At 46.2% G+C, this 16,862-nt stretch overlaps 1 protein-coding gene across 1 annotated transcript in view; it reads right to left on the bottom strand.

The window, feature by feature from the left end:
- The window catches only part of SCTR (secretin receptor), a 25,841-nt gene extending 8,979 nt beyond the window's left edge, over positions 1 to 16,862 (bottom strand). Inside the window, 12 exon segments of the mRNA XM_080599159.1 lie at positions 577 to 646; positions 1,168 to 1,228; positions 1,320 to 1,473; positions 2,180 to 2,312; positions 3,295 to 3,392; positions 3,686 to 3,789; positions 8,197 to 8,307; positions 11,141 to 11,267; positions 15,205 to 15,256; positions 15,258 to 15,304; positions 15,307 to 15,366; positions 15,368 to 16,862. Coding sequence (XP_080455285.1) covers positions 577 to 646; positions 1,168 to 1,228; positions 1,320 to 1,473; positions 2,180 to 2,312; positions 3,295 to 3,392; positions 3,686 to 3,789; positions 8,197 to 8,307; positions 11,141 to 11,267; positions 15,205 to 15,256; positions 15,258 to 15,304; positions 15,307 to 15,366; positions 15,368 to 15,430 — 1,080 coding nt within the window. The 5' untranslated portion in view covers positions 15,431 to 16,862.

The raw sequence follows: 16,862 nt of genomic DNA, 5'->3' as shown, positions 1-16,862 counted from the left end.
TTTGTACTGGGCAGGTTCACACTGAGTTTCAATCCCTACGTCTCATTTCAGTGAGCAATGCCTTAATAGCCTAATTGCGGTCTACTAACAGACGGTGCATGAAGCCTGTGAGCTGCTCTCATTGCTCAAAACAAAAGCTAATGATCATGTAAGGCAAGTTGTTTTTGGCTTTGCTAAGAGGGGCAGTGACCGTGAGACACAAAGGCTATTGTACTGAAATGTACAGCCACTTGGTTTCTCCTCCGGAGCCTTTCTTGAAACAGTCCAAAACAAGCTTCCACAAGCCAGCCAAATTCATATGAAATCAACAGGATGTGGAAACCTGATCTTCTTCAGGCTCTTGCTTCTTGGGAGGACACTCTAGCTTTCCTTGCAACTTAGCTTCGGGGCATTAGTTACTGACAAAATCATGCTGAGCAGAAGTTGCTTAAGCAGTAACTCATGTGTCACACCAGTTCAGGCACATGTCTAGGATCAGTTCATTAGCACACTTCTAAAGCATGTTGAGTAGATGATCTCTGACTTCACAATATTTGAAAATACAGTTTGAATGTGCTTGTCCCAGAAAAAACTTACAAAAATAGACAAAACTACAGGGCCTCTAATGATCCACCAGGTATTGGCATTAGTGTTAATGTCCCAACACCTGCAAAAATAGAAGAGAAGGTGCATTCAGTTATCAAAATACTGGTGTCTTTTCAAAGGGATTTAGTCTGTTTTGTACTTCAGATAGGACCCACTCCCTCTTCTACATCATTAATTTCCTGTTCTCACTTAGCTGGTGCAACATTTTGGGAAAACCCTGACAGAAAACCGTTCACTTCCACTGGGCAAAAGTATATCCTACCCTTGAATTACATCCACTTTTCAAATTTTTTCAAGGGAGAAGAGAAGGGAACAAAGCTTCACTGATCAAATGCAGGTGTTTAAAACATCATGGGCAGAATTCATTCTTGAAGGACATCTCCCACCCTTGAAAATGGTCAAATTAAAATTGAGGTTCTCTCTCGGCTTGCTCAGCTGGATGTTTCTTCCCTGCCTATGCTGGGAACCAGGCTTGCACCACAGTTGAATTGCAGTTGATTTGCTTGGCTGACAGTGCTTAGGAATGAGCAGGAAATCCCTGCAGCAGCCTTCACAACTCCACTGCCCCTCCAAATAACTTACCCGGTGTTTTCATGGAGTTGCCTCGCAGTGGCCCACGCAGCCACAAAGACAGTTGGGGCACCTGCAATTGGAAAAGCCAGTTACTGCTCTACAAATTCATCCCAGAGGCACAACAAATTGAGAATTATGCATATGAAAAGGAGAGCCGTTACCCCAGCCAAGGGTGATGAACCACCAGAAGAACTTCCTTTCTGAGAAGAAGGAAATTACCAGGAGAGTGTGGAGGTACAGTCCCTCCACGAGAAGCCAGCAGTAGTTAGACATAATGCAATACTGAAAGAAGACCATGGTAAGCTTGCATCCAGCCTGAGGAAACAGAGGATAATTAACTTCTGCTTCTGTTTGTGTCTATTTTTAAACAGAGTTTAAAGCACTGAACATGGCTTCCAGTGCCCTGCCCCCCAATATTTACAAGATATTTTGCTGCCAATAAAAAGAACAGAGAAAAATTCATATATTTCCAAGTTCATTGTGTTCTTATATTCTATCTGTGAGCCCCATTACCAGGATCTAAAATCCACATAAGAATCTCCACCCTGGTGGTATGTCCCATGTTTACAGACTCTGACACCTGCATTTAGGTGTCTCTGTGTTCATGTGCTGAACTCCTGGTCTCTTCTGTGGCGATCTAGTCAACGCAGTCAAGCTGATGAATGCAGACACCTACTTTAGACCAACCTGGGTGGGTACCCTCTGTGTCAACACTTGAGGGGACTGTTGATACCTGCATATTAGTTTTAGCTGTACCTGGGTTTCTGTGTGTTTCATCCAGCCTGGGCCCCTTTTACATCCTCATACCTCCCTCACCCATGCAGAATCCTCCCAAAACAGGGAAATCTCAGCCTGGAGCAACTAACGCATGGGGTGAAGCAACAGAGAAGGGACAGGGCATACTTTTCCCCTCCCATACCCTGGTATGACAAATAGAAACCTAGGATGAAGATTCCTGCCCTGCACACTAACTATGGCTTGGAAGCTGAGGTGCGAAGTAAGCTGGAAGGCAAAGGGTTACCGTGTATGCCTCACAGTAGTTTGTGTCTTCAGAGGAGAATAAAACAGCATCTTTGATGAAGTTAGATGAGGCTCGCAAAATGAAGGACATGAAGAGATGCATGTGGATGTAGTTCCTCGTACAGCGAAGTCTTCTGCAAGGAAAAGAGAGAGCTCCTACGAAGTTACATTCCTAGACAAAGCAGGAAGCTTGTGGCTGTAACCATCAGGTTTCAATCCTTATTAATGCTGAACTGACATCTTAAGAACAATTTTTTTTCTGTCTGTGAAAGGAAGACAAATGGATTTCCAAAGGGGAATACCCTAGAGAAGACCTTGAAAAGCGGAAGGCACATCTGCTCCACCCAGGTACTAAAAAAAGCTGAACGTTGTCTGAAGAACTGAGATTTCATGCCAATATGCTTGGTGTAGCCTCTGTCCCTCCTTCCCAGAGCATCGTGAAACCAAGGAGCTGCTGTTTATCCACACCTGGATGGATTTCTTTGGTTTATCTGAACAGTGCACTTGTGACTGCAGTGTTTTCTGTATTACAACTTCATATAATTCAGTTTGGGAGGCCTTGCAGACTCACAACTAGTCTGCAGAGTAGTTGGGGTTCCTCTGACCAGAGGTGCCTCCCTGATATTTACTGTAAGGGAAATTCATTTCACTGAATAAGCAGCAAAGTGCAAATTCCAGGTTATAAAGCTGTATGAAGATAAACCTACTGTCAGGTCACTGCTGTAAGCCTGCAACACCTCTCTAGAAGTCAATGCACTGGTTCTTAGAGCAAAGTTTTAGCCACAGTCTTGGGTGGGGTAAAGAACAGTAGGAGGAAAGACACCGTTCCCCAGGGACATCAAAATCATGGCAAAATCTCAGCAGGGAGATGGTGCAAACTCCAATCTGCAAAATATGATAAACTAAATGTTGGGAAGGACAGGAGAGCACAATATGAGGAACAGCCCTGACATTTTCTGTGAGACAGGACTCAGCTCATTTCCGTCACTGATTTATGTAAAAGTTTTCAGAAACACTGCAATGTTTAACTTGCCCTGAAAGCCAACAGAAGGGTCTGTGTCAGCTGAGATGACCAGACGTCCTGCCCAAAGGCAACCCAGCGGTGCTTCTCCTCACCTTAAAGAGGCCAGGACCACTAAGGCTATTGTCAGTGTCACAAGGGAGGTGCAGTATCCAATGGTGTACATGGTCTTCAGGGTCATGAAATAGGCACGCTGCAGGAGAACAGATATTCACATCTTTACCTTTGACTATCTGGCAGAAATCGGCCCATACCAAATGAAGGCTATCCCTTATTTCTTATCAAGTAGATTTTCTTGTAAAATCAGCTACGGAAGTTTTAAACTGAGCAAAACTCATTGAGAAAGCATTTGTGCTGAAGAACACCCATACCCGCAACCCCACCTGGGGTAGATCCCATTATTCAGTCTCTCCTTAACAGATTGAGCACGTCCCTTTCCCAGAGCCCCAGAGCAGCAGATTTGTGGTCACAGGCACTCGGACTCACCCTTTTCTCATTTGTGGTGTCATTGACATTGTAGCCACAAGCAATATCTGGTCTTGGATACGGGTCTGACCAACCCTCGCTGGTACAGTTTCGATAGACGAAACCTGTATGGTAACAACAACAACAGAGACAAAACCAGGTGTAACTATTTCCAATTGTATCTTTGTTCTCCTCCTTATTGTCACCAACGTGAAGGGTTGCTCCAAGACCAAGGAGAACATTTTTTCCCCAGGCAGTGTACTCGGCGTAGCTGGAGGTGAAATGCAGCTGAGCTGATTATGTTGATACTTGCCCAGTGTATTTGTGTGGGTCATAATATTGTTTGCCAACTCAGGGATGACTGTGATGGATGTGTTTTTATTAATTGCAACATAAATAATACTGTTCGGTACATCTGGTGTTTCTTGGCCAGAGTTCCAAGATCAGCAAACATATGACTTGTTCGGTCACGGATTCATACTCCATACAAACCTGATACTTTCTTGGACATTCTCACCACCTCAGGGCTGTACTATGGTTTGTCACAGTCTGAGGAGAACACAAAACGTTAGGTGGTCACAGCTTTTTGGGGAGACTTAAATGGAAACTAAAAGGCTTGTACCCACAGCCAAGTCCAGGCGTTGTCTTAGGCAGTTGATTTCCTTGCTTACTTGGAAATCAGAGGCTAGGATGGGAATCCCCTCACTTAAGTTAGACTTCTGAAAGCAAAATGCTTGAGTTTAAGTGTGTTCCTTGCAGCCATCTTTCTAGGCAGTGGAGAAAAAGAGGCGTTTGCAGAAATCATCTCATTTTCAGACAGACATCTGCACAGGGCGGTTTGTCTGACCTACTTCTTTTTGGACGTCTGACTCCTCAAGCTGGGTGAGATGGGTCACCACCAAGCTGCACGTGGTTAAACAGAGATGGATCACCACCAAACTGCACGTGGTTAAACAGGACAGGTTTGACCATGCCCACATTCATGTCCAGCACCTACACACCTCGCAATCTCACGCGAAGAAAATGGCCCCAGCAGGCAGGCAGGCTACGGGCTGAAGAGAAGAGAAACTTCCGCAAAGAAATAAAACCACTGCCTGCTGTCCTAATCACATGCATCTGCGCAGTTGGAGCCACCCTTTAGAAAGAGGGTGTAAAACCCTGGCTCTGCTGCAGTAATAGCTGTACTAGCAAGGACTTAGGACCTGAAATCAGCAGTCCTTCTTAGTGGAAGCCTTGACAGCAGGCACCATAAAAGTCTATTTCTGACTACGCATTTAGCCACAGGGACTCTAGGGCATCCAGTTTCTGCAAAACATCCCCGCAGTGCTGAGGGAACAGGGGGAGATGCATATGCAGCAGTGTTTGGCACTGGTTTATGCTTTTGGGAGCCCTGCTGGGACTGTCAGGACAGTCAGGGGTCCTGCTACCTCTGGGCTAATTCTGGAGACCTCAGAGCATGTCCACGCTTTTTTTGGTTTGCACTCACCTCTGTAAAACAGAAAGGCACAGCAAACATGCTGAGATCTCCAAGCGGGGAGAGCTCTGGGTGTGTCCATACCCAACTATTATTCTGATGCTTTTATGAACATTTTGTTCCAGGTTAGCATCTTTGGAAGGGCCGGGCTTGTTTTTTAAGCCGTTTTCTGTACTCTGCTGCAGCACAGCAACAACAAAAGGAAGAGAAAGAGCTCTCCCAAAGAGCTCTCCCCAGCCAACCATTGGTCTCTCTGTCCAAAGTAGGGCCACCAAGCTGACCAAGGGACTGGAGCACCTATGAGAAGAGGCTGAGAGAGCTGGGACTGTTCAGCCTGGAGAAGGGGAGGCTCAGGGGGATCTCATCAGTGTCTATAAATACCTGGAGGAGTGTACAAAGAAGATGGAGCCAGATTCAGTGGTGCTCAGGGACAGGACAAGAGGCAATGGGCACAAACTGGAACACGGGAGGTTCCCTCCGAACATCAGGGAGCACTTTGTGCTGTGCAGGTGACAGAGCACTGGCACAGGCTGCCCAGAGCAGTTCTGGAGTCTTCTCCTTGGAGATCTTCAAATGCCATTTGGACATGGTCCTGGGCAACCTGCTCTGGGTGGCCCTACTTGAGCAGGGGGTTGCACAAGGTGACCCCCAGGGGTCCTTTCCAGCCTCAGCTGTTGTGTGATTCTGTGATCCTGCCTTGGTAGTCAGCACACGAGAGGTATGGTGGCAAATGTTCTACTTCAGCTTCAATTAAAGACCCATGTACTCGGAGCAGAGTGTCATGCTTGTAAACAGGTCCATAACTGGGTTTCGCCTAAGGATGTCAAAGTTGATCAGACAAGGAGAGGTGAAGTTCTGTGCTGGTGTGTGCTTGCAATTGCATTACAAGCAAACCATAGGAGATTATGCAGGGCGTATTATATGGATGGACGTGAGCACAACTTTAACAATGCTGCTTGCTTATGGGTGAAATACATGCTGGGGAAACTGCAGCATGCCCCACTCAGAGCAGACTCAGGGGCTGCAGCCCATCTAACGCTGAGTGCCTTGGAGGACTTCAGGGGCAAGGGGGAGCAATGTCTGAAGGGATGGCTGTGGAACTGGGGCCATTCCATGCAGCCTCTTCTTCTGCCTCTGACTCCCCGCAGTCATCACACCTTTCCCCATTTCTTGCCTGGGACATGATGTGGGTTGTGAACTTCTGGTATGTTCCTAGGTTTCAGATTATTTTGTTTCTTTGGTCTGTTATGTGGGGAGAGGCCAGACAGTCTGGGCTGCAAATGCAAGTCTGGATGTCAGCACAAAGCTCAGCTGCACAGAGACCAGCGTTTGGGTTCAGAGCTATCTGCATCCCTTCACATATGGGTCTTTGGCATTTGTGGCTGCCCATCTCTTTTGTAAGTGGCAAGGAAATAAAACTTTTGCTTTTCTTTCAAACGAAATGATATTTGTTTTTCTTTTGCAAAATTGCTGAAAACAGGGCAACAACTGTAGCGGTAATTAAATGCATGAGTCAAAAGCCAGCCACAGTGCAAAATCAGAGAAGAATGTGGCTATGAGAATGAGAATAAACTATTGCTGACTTGGACCCAAAATGCCAGATGCAGAGACTGAAATAAGCTGTAAATGCCAATGAACCATGTCTTGGGTTTCTGTTTTGAACACTGTCACTTTGATTAGTGCTTATCAGAAGTGGCTCAGCTCTCAGCTTCTCAGTAAGGAGGGCAACCAAAGTTTAAAGCTGTTAGACTATCTATCTCCGAGATAATGCAATGCACATTTGATATGTAATTACGACCTTTGGATGTACAAATTCCTGTTTTTCTGCCTGGCCGGTGCTGGCTGGGAGGGCAGCGGCAGGGAGCAGTTCCCTCTAGTGGCTGCACCAGCAGGGATTTCCTTTAACATACTTAAGGCTCAGTATCACAGTGCTGAAATTTGTAAGCACATGCCCGACAGATGATTTTCTCAGCCATCTGTGTCTTTACATAGTTTCTTTTCTGTCTTTATTCGAGACTATAGGATTCAATGTGCAGCTACTGTTTCTGTGTACGGAAAGCAGCATGGTATTTCTTTTAATGCAAATGGTTTGCATCTGATTTTATTTAAAGAGAACTAAATGCTTTTCTTCCTACTTATTTAATCCTTAGTAGACAGTCTAATACTTTGCCTTCTGTTCCTCCCTCCATAAAATCAATCTGTCTGCTTTTCTGTGAGTATCGGATCTCATTAATCCATGTCCTATAACCAAAGAAAGGAGAGCCCTCTTCTGATTCGAATCATTAACTCACCGAAGAGAAATGCAAGCACATTTCTCAGGCACTGTTGAAAAGTCAAAATTAACAGAAAGCAGGCAGAAACTACTACTTAATGGCTCACAATTACTCTGATATATTGGGAATAAATTTCACTTCATTTCCAGCTGAGAAATCTCAAAGAACGGGCAACAAATGTTGCTTGAGCTCATCTCTTTTTGAGTAAGGGGTTTGGTGAGCCATGGGACTAATGAAGCTTGAGTTCTTGTGCATTTGTGCTGCATCCTTGTGTGGAGACTGTCACACATTATGGGTGAACCCCTGTAATTTCCACTTGATGGAAGCACAAAAGGGGTTCTTTCCCTTACCTGGCCGGTTGTTTTTGCCAAAACTTGTGTGTGCTTAATGCTGTGTGAACTTTTGCTCTTTTGTCAAGCTTGGCTGAGATCAGCCGCCTAAGAATTATTAGAAGGGGAAAGAGGCAGAAATACATAAACAGAGACTGTGTGAAGAAAACTCTTTCCCTCAAGAAACCATGTTAAATCTGCTTTCCAGGACAGCATTTACTTCCTGCATTTTTCTCTGCCTGTCTAAGAGAAATAAACTCTTAAACCATCTTGCTACTTTAATTCCAGGCTTTCCCACGTTTAGATTAGTGATGGAAATGGAGCTGCTAAGTGGCCATTGGTCTTTAAAAGAAGCAGGGACATAATTTCCTTCAAGTTCAGACCTGACGGTGACATTTTTGTAAACACGATGTTTAACAAAAGACATCTCAGCAAGAAGAGTATTTTTAGCATTACCTTTTTTCCCAGTCAGCATCTGGAAGAATTTGGGGCAGGGTGCATCGACAGTCTGTCCCACAGCTGATGAAGGCCAGCAGCTCATGTTATCCCACATTCCAGCACATCTGCCTGGGGGCAGCAAGGAAACACCGTGAAACTTCTCCCAGCGAGGAAACACCATGCAACACCTCCCAGCAATGCAACACCATGAAACATCTCCCAAAAATGCAACACCACGAAACATCTCTCACCAACGAAATACCATGAAACATCTCCCAACAATGAAGCACCACGCAACGTCTCCCAGTGACCAAGGCAGCTATGGGAACAGAGATACTCAGTACCCTGAAAAGCAAGCTGGATGAGACAGAACAAGTCCTGCTGAGACCTATAGAGGCCTAGATGGGACAGAACAGGTCCTGCTGGCTTCACGCCATCCCCTTGCAGGCTCCAGACCCATCCCACTCTGGTCCTTGACTGCACTGGTCTCTACCAGCTGAACACAGGGAAAGTTGGGCCATGGGGAGCCTTGCACCAGGCCATTGGCTACCAGTCCGTCTTCTGGTAACTAGTGAATAGCCCTGGAAAGATGAAGGAAACCAGATGTCAAAAATTTAGCTCACTTTTCAACCCTTCTTAGAAGGTTTCCACTTTGAATCAGCCTGATGTTTTCCCTACATAATGCTTGTGTAAACACAAAAAGGCACAACGTGACTAGGAGTTTAAACAGCTTCAGAATGATACTGGGGAAAGGGCAGAGAGGAACAGCATTGTACAAGCATAAATACTCTGCTTCTTCTTCATCTCTTTCATTATGTCCAGGCAGTGCTGGAGTGAATAATGCCAATAAACCACGGACTGGGCTCGGCTGTGGGTGTCAATGGCTCTTCTGCTGCCGGAGAGCAAAACTTCACTAAGCTCTTCCCTGTGGCTGTGAAGGGAAGATCACCACATTTACAGGCCAGGGGAAAATGTAAATCCTCTCCTGTCTTCTGGCAAAATCTGCTGGGAATGTTTTTTCTGCAACCAGGCCTCTGACAGCACGATGTGCCTGGTGTAGGCCCGTTCTCAGTGCTGCCATTGGGCTTGGAGGCCTGCTGGGCTCCCTCCTCCAGGCCACTGGCATCACAAGGGCAGAGCTAAAATATAAAGAATCCCTCTCCCTGATACTGTAGGACAATAAGAAACACTTTCTGCTCGGGTACTTTGTGCCTGATTCACTTGCAACCAATCCCGTTCATTTGTGCCGTTTTTGTAAGGATGTGAGCGTGGAGCAGAGACAGCACTGTGGCAGCTTGTCCCTCGCTTTGCCTTTCTTCCTGCTCCTCCGCTTGGTGCTGTCTACCCACAACAGGCAAAGCTTCTGGGGCAGCAGGTGCAGGAAAGATGGGGTACAGAGGGTTAGCACCATCCTGCAAAGCTCCCGCTCTCTTTCCCTGCATGGTACGCCAAGGGCAGGCACTGGATCCCCAGAGCTTTGTTTCTCTTTTTCAAACTGAAGTCCCTGTGTAGGATTTTCTCCACGCAGACCTCAGGCATGCAGATAAACAAAGGATGGAGAAATGTGCAGAATAAAAGCATTATTTCCTGGAATAAAAGCGTAATTCTATAATTCACCAAGGTAACAAACCCTCCCTGAGTAAAGAGCAGCAGAAGGAAATTCCTGTGCTCTCTCTTCAGAAGCCATTACTTGGGGACCGCTGTGCATCTTACACCTCTTTATTTTGGGAGGGTTTCACTGTCAGGAGAAGATGTGTTTGCGGAGTTATAGCAATGGAGAGGGGCTTAGTCACTCTGGCCACTTCCAGCTTAAAGCTTTCTGCTATGGGGGGTAGCCCCAAGCTCATGCCAGTGTGCCTTGTTTGATCTGTTTTGCAGAGTTTAAAGAGGGATTTTGATGGCCACTGGAAATGCTTTCTTAAAGGTTTAACGCAGTGCTACGGTTTTAACTTGTTCCTTTGGGGAGAAGGGCACAGAGGGTAGGGGTGTCCTGTATTAAAGTATCTAGGGGGATGTTTAACATTTGGATCCAACTTAAGCCAACTAGATTTTCTTTTTATATTCGATGAGTCAGATCTGCATTCCGGAATATCTGCCAGCCTGCCACGAAGTACCCTGTAACTTCTGGTATACGGGCGTAATGCCCCAGGGCAGTCTCACACCCATCAGGCTGAAAGGGAAAACACAAAGGCAGAGAAAAAGGCTAGGCATGCTATGAAAACAGGCAGTAGATCTTCCCTCTGAGTCCTGCCCCTGGGCCAGGTCATGGTGAAACCTTTGTTTGTCTTAACACCCTCTGCTAGAGAGGAAGGCTTTGAAACTAAGCAAAAGCTTCATGTCTTGCTGTACAGGGCAGCTTATCTCTGGCAGGACACCCTGCACAGAGCATGTCTCACGGGAACTCCATCACCTCCCATGCTGGCGAGGACCTCACCACTTCACGGTCCATAGAAGTCATCCAGAATCAGTTCAGTCTGTGAGATGTTGTGAATGATACAAACCCACCCTCAGTGCTGAGGTCTGTCACAGACAGCCAGTTAGAGCAAGATAGGAACAAGGAGAGTCTTCAGGCCATGGGATGGAAATGTTGGCTGCTGGTATTCATTGTTTTTGAAGGCAAATACAGTTGAGTAACTTTGTACTTAGTGGGCTGACTCTATAAAAATATCCTTGTCTAAGGTGAGAATAACTCCAAATCCTCTCCAATTCACAACGTTTTGTCGCTGATGTGCTCTCTAGCTGTGAAGACTGCAGCCAAGCCACTGACTTTGAAGCCTCATAAGGTTATTATTTGCCATCACAGTAAGGTTGAATCCTGCTCTCGGAGCCTTGCAACACATCTTACCTGTTTTTCTGCCCCTCACCGAGAGGCGCACACGGGGTGCATGCCTCCTGTGGGGTACTGAGGCCACTTGGCGGACCTGAGAATTGTTTTCACCTTGCACATTCCCCCACCCTTTACCTGATGTCAGGAGCAGATCATTTTCAGGTGTCCTGTTCCTTGCCTCCAGGGACAGTCTCTCAGCACAGTTTTCTTCCTCCTTTTTCAGGACGCTCAGGAGGTCACAGACAGGTGGGGCAGCCCTGATCTGCAAATTTGAAAAGCAGTGCGATCACTTTTCCTCTTAAAACGTGCACCCCCTCAACAGGATTTGCCCTCCTTATGCTCACATTCTCCATGCAATGCCGTCAATTGATTGTGGAGGGTATTTCCTTGAAATATAGTCGATTTTCTTAATTAAGTCTGCGTTTTTATGATAGCAGTAGGCAACCACAGATTCAGTTCCTGTCTGCTCCCATTTGCTGAGGTTGTTATTGAGAGAAATGAGTCTGTTATTCTGCTAAATAAAGTACCCGAGCACGATGCTGTTCCTCAAACCTGCAGAAACATCCAGGGCACTGCTGGATGCTCCTACAGCAACGGAGAATTAATTATCTACCTCTGGCAGTATCAAACCGCAGACCCTTGCAGTTTGTTTCCCTGGATGACATTTACTTGCATGGCTGGCCCAAATATGTCCACTGGCTGCAGACCACCCAAGCCTGTTTCACTGCTACCGCTCACGGAGCTGCAGGAGCCAAGCTGACAGCAGAGTCTCAGGGAACTTTTTTTTTGCGAGGAAACCGATCGTAAATTGGCCTGAGCACACCATGTCACATTCCTCTTTCTCCATCCTCCTTTCTCACAAGGAAGGGTTGAAATGTTAGTCTTAACTCAAGCCCGATGTAGCAATTAAATGTTTTGTTAACGTTACATGTAGGTGGGCCAAAATGAATGCACAAAACAGCTACCCACCATTAACATGGCATGTATTAAAAATCAGTGCAAAATGATTTGTAGGACAAGATCCCAGTCTTAACATCTCGCAGTATGTTTACTGAAAACTATCCCCAGAGCCTGGGATGTTTCAGCTTTCAGGCAGTATCCAGAAAGTCACCCTGAATCGCTGTGGGACACTCTTCCAGTCACATTAGGCACCCCTAACGTCTGTATTTGCCTGAACCAAAAGCCATAAGTCTGATTTCCAGTTGTAACAGACCTGCTTGGTCCCCAGTGAGTGGAAAAAAGTGCTTTCACTATTTTTGCTTTGTCCCATCATTTATGGCAATAAAAGTATTGGATACAGCCAGGTTCCCGTTATAACAAATTAGATAATTCCTGCCTCAGTAACAACAACAAAACTTCATAAATTCCTGCTATAGAAATTATATGCAGATATATTATATACAAGTGTATATGTACATGCATACTTAAAAGATTAAAAACAGGTCATCGGGATGTATTATTTGAATTTTTTTTAGACGGAAATTTTTAATACATTCTGAGTGGGAAAATGTAACCTGACATCATCGTATTACTGCTCAACCTATCTGATAGTGTAGTATTGCTGATCACATTCTGATTAGTTTTAGGAAAAAAAAATCAGACCAAATTCCCATTTTTTTCAGCTGGAAGTATTTGGGGTATTGCAGTTCTGAACAAAGTTTGATATTTTCAGCAGTGTTTTGTGCCTTGTCTAATTGGTATGTTCTATTTTACTGCAGCATCTTTCTCCTTCGTCGTTGTGCATCCTGAAATAAAGAAACTTAAAACCATTCATTTGTGCATGATGTAATGAATTTTCTTGAATCACTCATGCAAAGAATTCAGATTAAATAAACTATTCTCTGATACCAGGATTTAGATACATTAAATCCATTTAATCTTTGAAAAGTTGGAAATGTCCAATTGGAGTAACATGGCTAAAGAAAGGTAATTGCATTGAGTAGTTTCAGTTGTTAGCTGAAGGCTAAATTTTATCATTTCTAAATATTGACAGATCTTTCAAAATGTATTATTTATCATTCTCTGTCCTTACGAATTTGATTACCAATAGTAAAGCTATTAACTACATTTTCATAATACACAAATACAAATGCAACTGTCCAAAAGTTACCTTGCAATTGCGTTAAAAAACAATATTAGTGTTAAACATTTAAAGCAGCCAACAAAACCTGTTTGGTGTGCATGTGGGTTGCTCATCATGATACTGAACGCATGTAAAAATAAACATTAGCCACCCCCTGAGTGATGATCTCAGAAACAGGAGTATTTTTCACCTTATAAAAGCGTATACATCCTGCGGGTGCTGCTTCCTTTTAAGCAAGGTATGTCCTAAGCGAGCTTTTGTTTTAGAAAGATTTTTAATGCCTGCTCTATTTTCCTTCTAGAATGGGGCTGCATGCTGATAGCATATCCAGAAGTGAAGATCACCTAGACAATTATTTTTTTTTTAATAAAATGTTGCTCAAGCAGGAGCATGGTGTAGTTAATGCCTCCCCATTACCGTTTGACCCAGCAGAAGGATGTTGACCTTTCTCTCTGGATCAGAGACACCCCTGTTTTACACCAGACCTGGTGGCATCCGGATTTTAACCCCAGTGAGAGCAGAGAGCCTGCGGGTGCTGGCTCAGACACCTTGCTTCCCACAGCCTGCCTCCCTCCTTTCTGCAAATCTGACCGGACAGGCCATGGCCATTTGCTGAGCACCCTGAAACCTGCCATTAATGGGCCACCCGGCCCCGCTGCCACCCACAGCACCCAGCACGCCGCTGCCCTGGCACCTCCACGCACGTGTGTGCCTTCCTTGTGTGTGTCCCGCTGTTTGCTCATGCACAGGCACCGTATGAGTCCTGAGGGCACCTTTTACTCCAGAAGAAAAATCCACTCCTATAGGTGTGGTTTCTCCATCTCTTCCTAAATATCTCCCTGAAGCAGCTCCCAGGTTGTCAGATTTTGACAAAGGGGCAAGGCATCCTCTTATTTTCTATACTTTTTATTTCTTTAAAGAGAATGTAACATATCGAAACCATTCCAAACAGAAATAGTTGTGCTAACTAGATGTCAAGAATGCATAGAAATCTGCAATTTGTGATATCACTAGCACAGCCAACTACATTTCTTAACCTGTGAATGAGTGGATCTAAACACTATTTAATATGAATACTATTTGCAGCCACAGAATTCCCAGACGTTTGAATTCAAAAATAAATGTTTCTAGCTTAATGAGAGGGCTTAAGGGAGAACAAAGGATGCCAGGCTATATGCTGTAAACAAAATCTGTATTTTGAAGGACTAGAAAGAGAGCAAGTAGAAGGAGGTGCTCTCAGTGGCACCCTAAGTAAAGACATCTATTTACAGAGTCCTTTGGGTAGCACCTAAGAATAAGAAATCCAAATGACAAGAAAACCAGCACAGTCATTGTTTTATTATGGAACACAATCAGAAGACAAAACAATGCAGATTGCATTCCCTGTGCAATTAAAACACCTTTGCAGAGCTCAGCTTTTGTCAGAGTTCAAGCCGAATCCCCTGCTGGGACAGAGAGTGAATTTCCCAGTGGTTGCAGTGACTCTCTGTATTGACCGAGAGTTCAACCATCTCCCAGCTGAGCTGGGCATATTTCAGTCTTGGTTTTCTATGTTTTGCAAAATCTGAAGCACCTGAGGAGCTCAGAGATCATACCCTGCGCTCAGCTGTCCTGCTGACGGTGCTGGGCACACGGAGCGCAGCGGTGGCCGTCCACCACCTAAACTCGCAGTAAACACATAAAACCAAAAAAAAGGGAACCAAAACGTGTGGGGCAAACACCGCCTTACACTCCTTCAATCTGAGTCAAGTGAGGCATTGGCAATGCTGGGCATTCCCCCTGAGGGGATTGTTTGCTTATATAAACCAGCAAAGCTTCTCGAAATGACATCGAGTCCTCCCTCCTTCCTCCCAGCGCCGGCTGAGTTTACCAAAGCAGGTTAGTAACACTGTCCTCTTTGTGCAGACGGGGAAACTGAGGCACCCAGCATCTGGCCATCTGGACAATGTCAATTAGTGCGGGAAGCAGCAGAAGCAAGAATAATAATAAAAAAAAAAATCCCTGCTTATACACAGACATTTTAAAATTATGATGCCAGAACTTTGTGGAATAGAGATGCGCTTATTCAGACAACACGATTCCATGCAATTCGGAATAAATAGCTCCGAGCACCTACCAGGACGGTTGAAACCCAGAAGATGATCACCCAGACGGTCCACATAGTCACTCAGTCTGCTTCCTTCATCCTTCATGCACCAGAGGTCACCAGGCTGTCTGCGTGCTCTCCAGCCTGGCTCTCAGCTCCTTTCACTTCATTCCTTTCCCTCCTCGCTTTTTTTCCTTCCCAGCTTTGACCATCCTGAGTCAACGTTTCTCTCCAGCTGCCGAGCCCCAGAGAGCATCAGCAATGACAGGACCCCCCCGTCCGCCCTCCAAGCTCTCCTCCTCCTCCTCCGCAGTTGCCTCCTGTCCCAAGAATAACAGCACCTCTGTTGAGCATGTTCCTACTATCGTCTGCCTCCCTTCCCGGCTATTACTCACTGCTATCGACGGGTGTCGGTAGGGAAGGATCATTCCTCATGCTCCCATGATAAGGGACCAAGCAGGGCTCCCGTGTAAGATGTCAGCCCCACAATGGCACGGGTAATCTATCAAGGGGAAATAGTCATTAGCACAGAGCGCAGCCAGGGGAGGACCCAGCCCTGGAATAAGCGCCCTGCTGGGAAACAGGGTTTGAGGAATGCGATCCAGGCTGCCTGCACCGCTCCTGCTCCCGGCAGCTCTGCACGTGCCTCCCACAGCGAGCTCACATCCCCAGGCGCTGGAAATCGGGAGGCTGGCAGAGGGAATCGGGAGGCTGGCAGAGCCTGCCGCAACAGGGCCAGCTGCACGCGCCTCCTGCCCAGCCACTGGCGCTGGAGGTGAGCTAGGGTTTGGGGTTAGGCTATCAGAGAAAGGGCGCAAAGAGGATCTGGTCTTCCCACCGCTTGCAAAGGGGGCTCCAAACGCTCCCTGGACTCCAGCCTCTCATCCAGCACCCAGAGAAACAGGCGGTCTGCATGTGGTCCTGATGCTACGGGCAGCGAGAGCCTCGCGTTCGGGTCCTTGCGGTTCCTCGTGGTGGGATGTTCCCCCACAGGCAGCTCCCCGGCGGCAGAGCATGCTTTATTTCGGCAGGTTTCGTTTCTGAGGAAAAACTGTTACAAAGGTGTGCTTATCCAGGGTGTGGGCTGCCAGACACCAAGGCAGGCACTCCAAACTCGGCTTGCCAAGTTTACTTGTAGCACAAAAAGGAACACAGCCTCGAAAAAGAGATGAAGTGTGCACCATGCACTAGTGCCCACTCTCAGAGCACTGCAACCCTCAGCTACACTAACGTGTCTCAAAGCACCTTTTGCTGCCTTTTCCAATTTACCATCTCCCGTCACTCCAGACATAGGCCAAATGTGACGAGGGGCTCCCCAGGCCATCAGGTCTGCTCTCCGGTCTGCTGGGATTGTGCTCTAGAGCTACCAATAAAGTCAAAGGCTGTTACTGTAAGACATCTAGCTTGTTACCTGTGCACCGAAAATCCCGTCATTGGATTGAGCAAGCCATCTGCCAAGCAGCATAATTGCTGGGGACAAGCAAGGACAGCTAAATTGCAATGCTCTGCATCCCCTACGCACTACACTCAACTCTCCCCATGTCCCCAAAGTCACCAAGCGGTGGCTGGACAAGAGGCACCACGCTATGGCTGTCGTGCCCAGCCACATGCCCTGCACGTGCTGACTGCCCAGACAGCAGGAGAAGCACGACAGAAAGCTGCCACGCTCACACAGCATCGCTGCCCTT

Source organism: Anser brachyrhynchus (genome assembly GCF_964034855.1).
Source record: "Anser brachyrhynchus genome assembly, chromosome: 7".
In the NCBI taxonomy this organism is placed as follows: domain Eukaryota; kingdom Metazoa; phylum Chordata; class Aves; order Anseriformes; family Anatidae; genus Anser; species Anser brachyrhynchus.
Note: the sequence above shows the minus strand (reverse complement) of the source record. Positions and strands in the feature narration are given on the sequence as shown.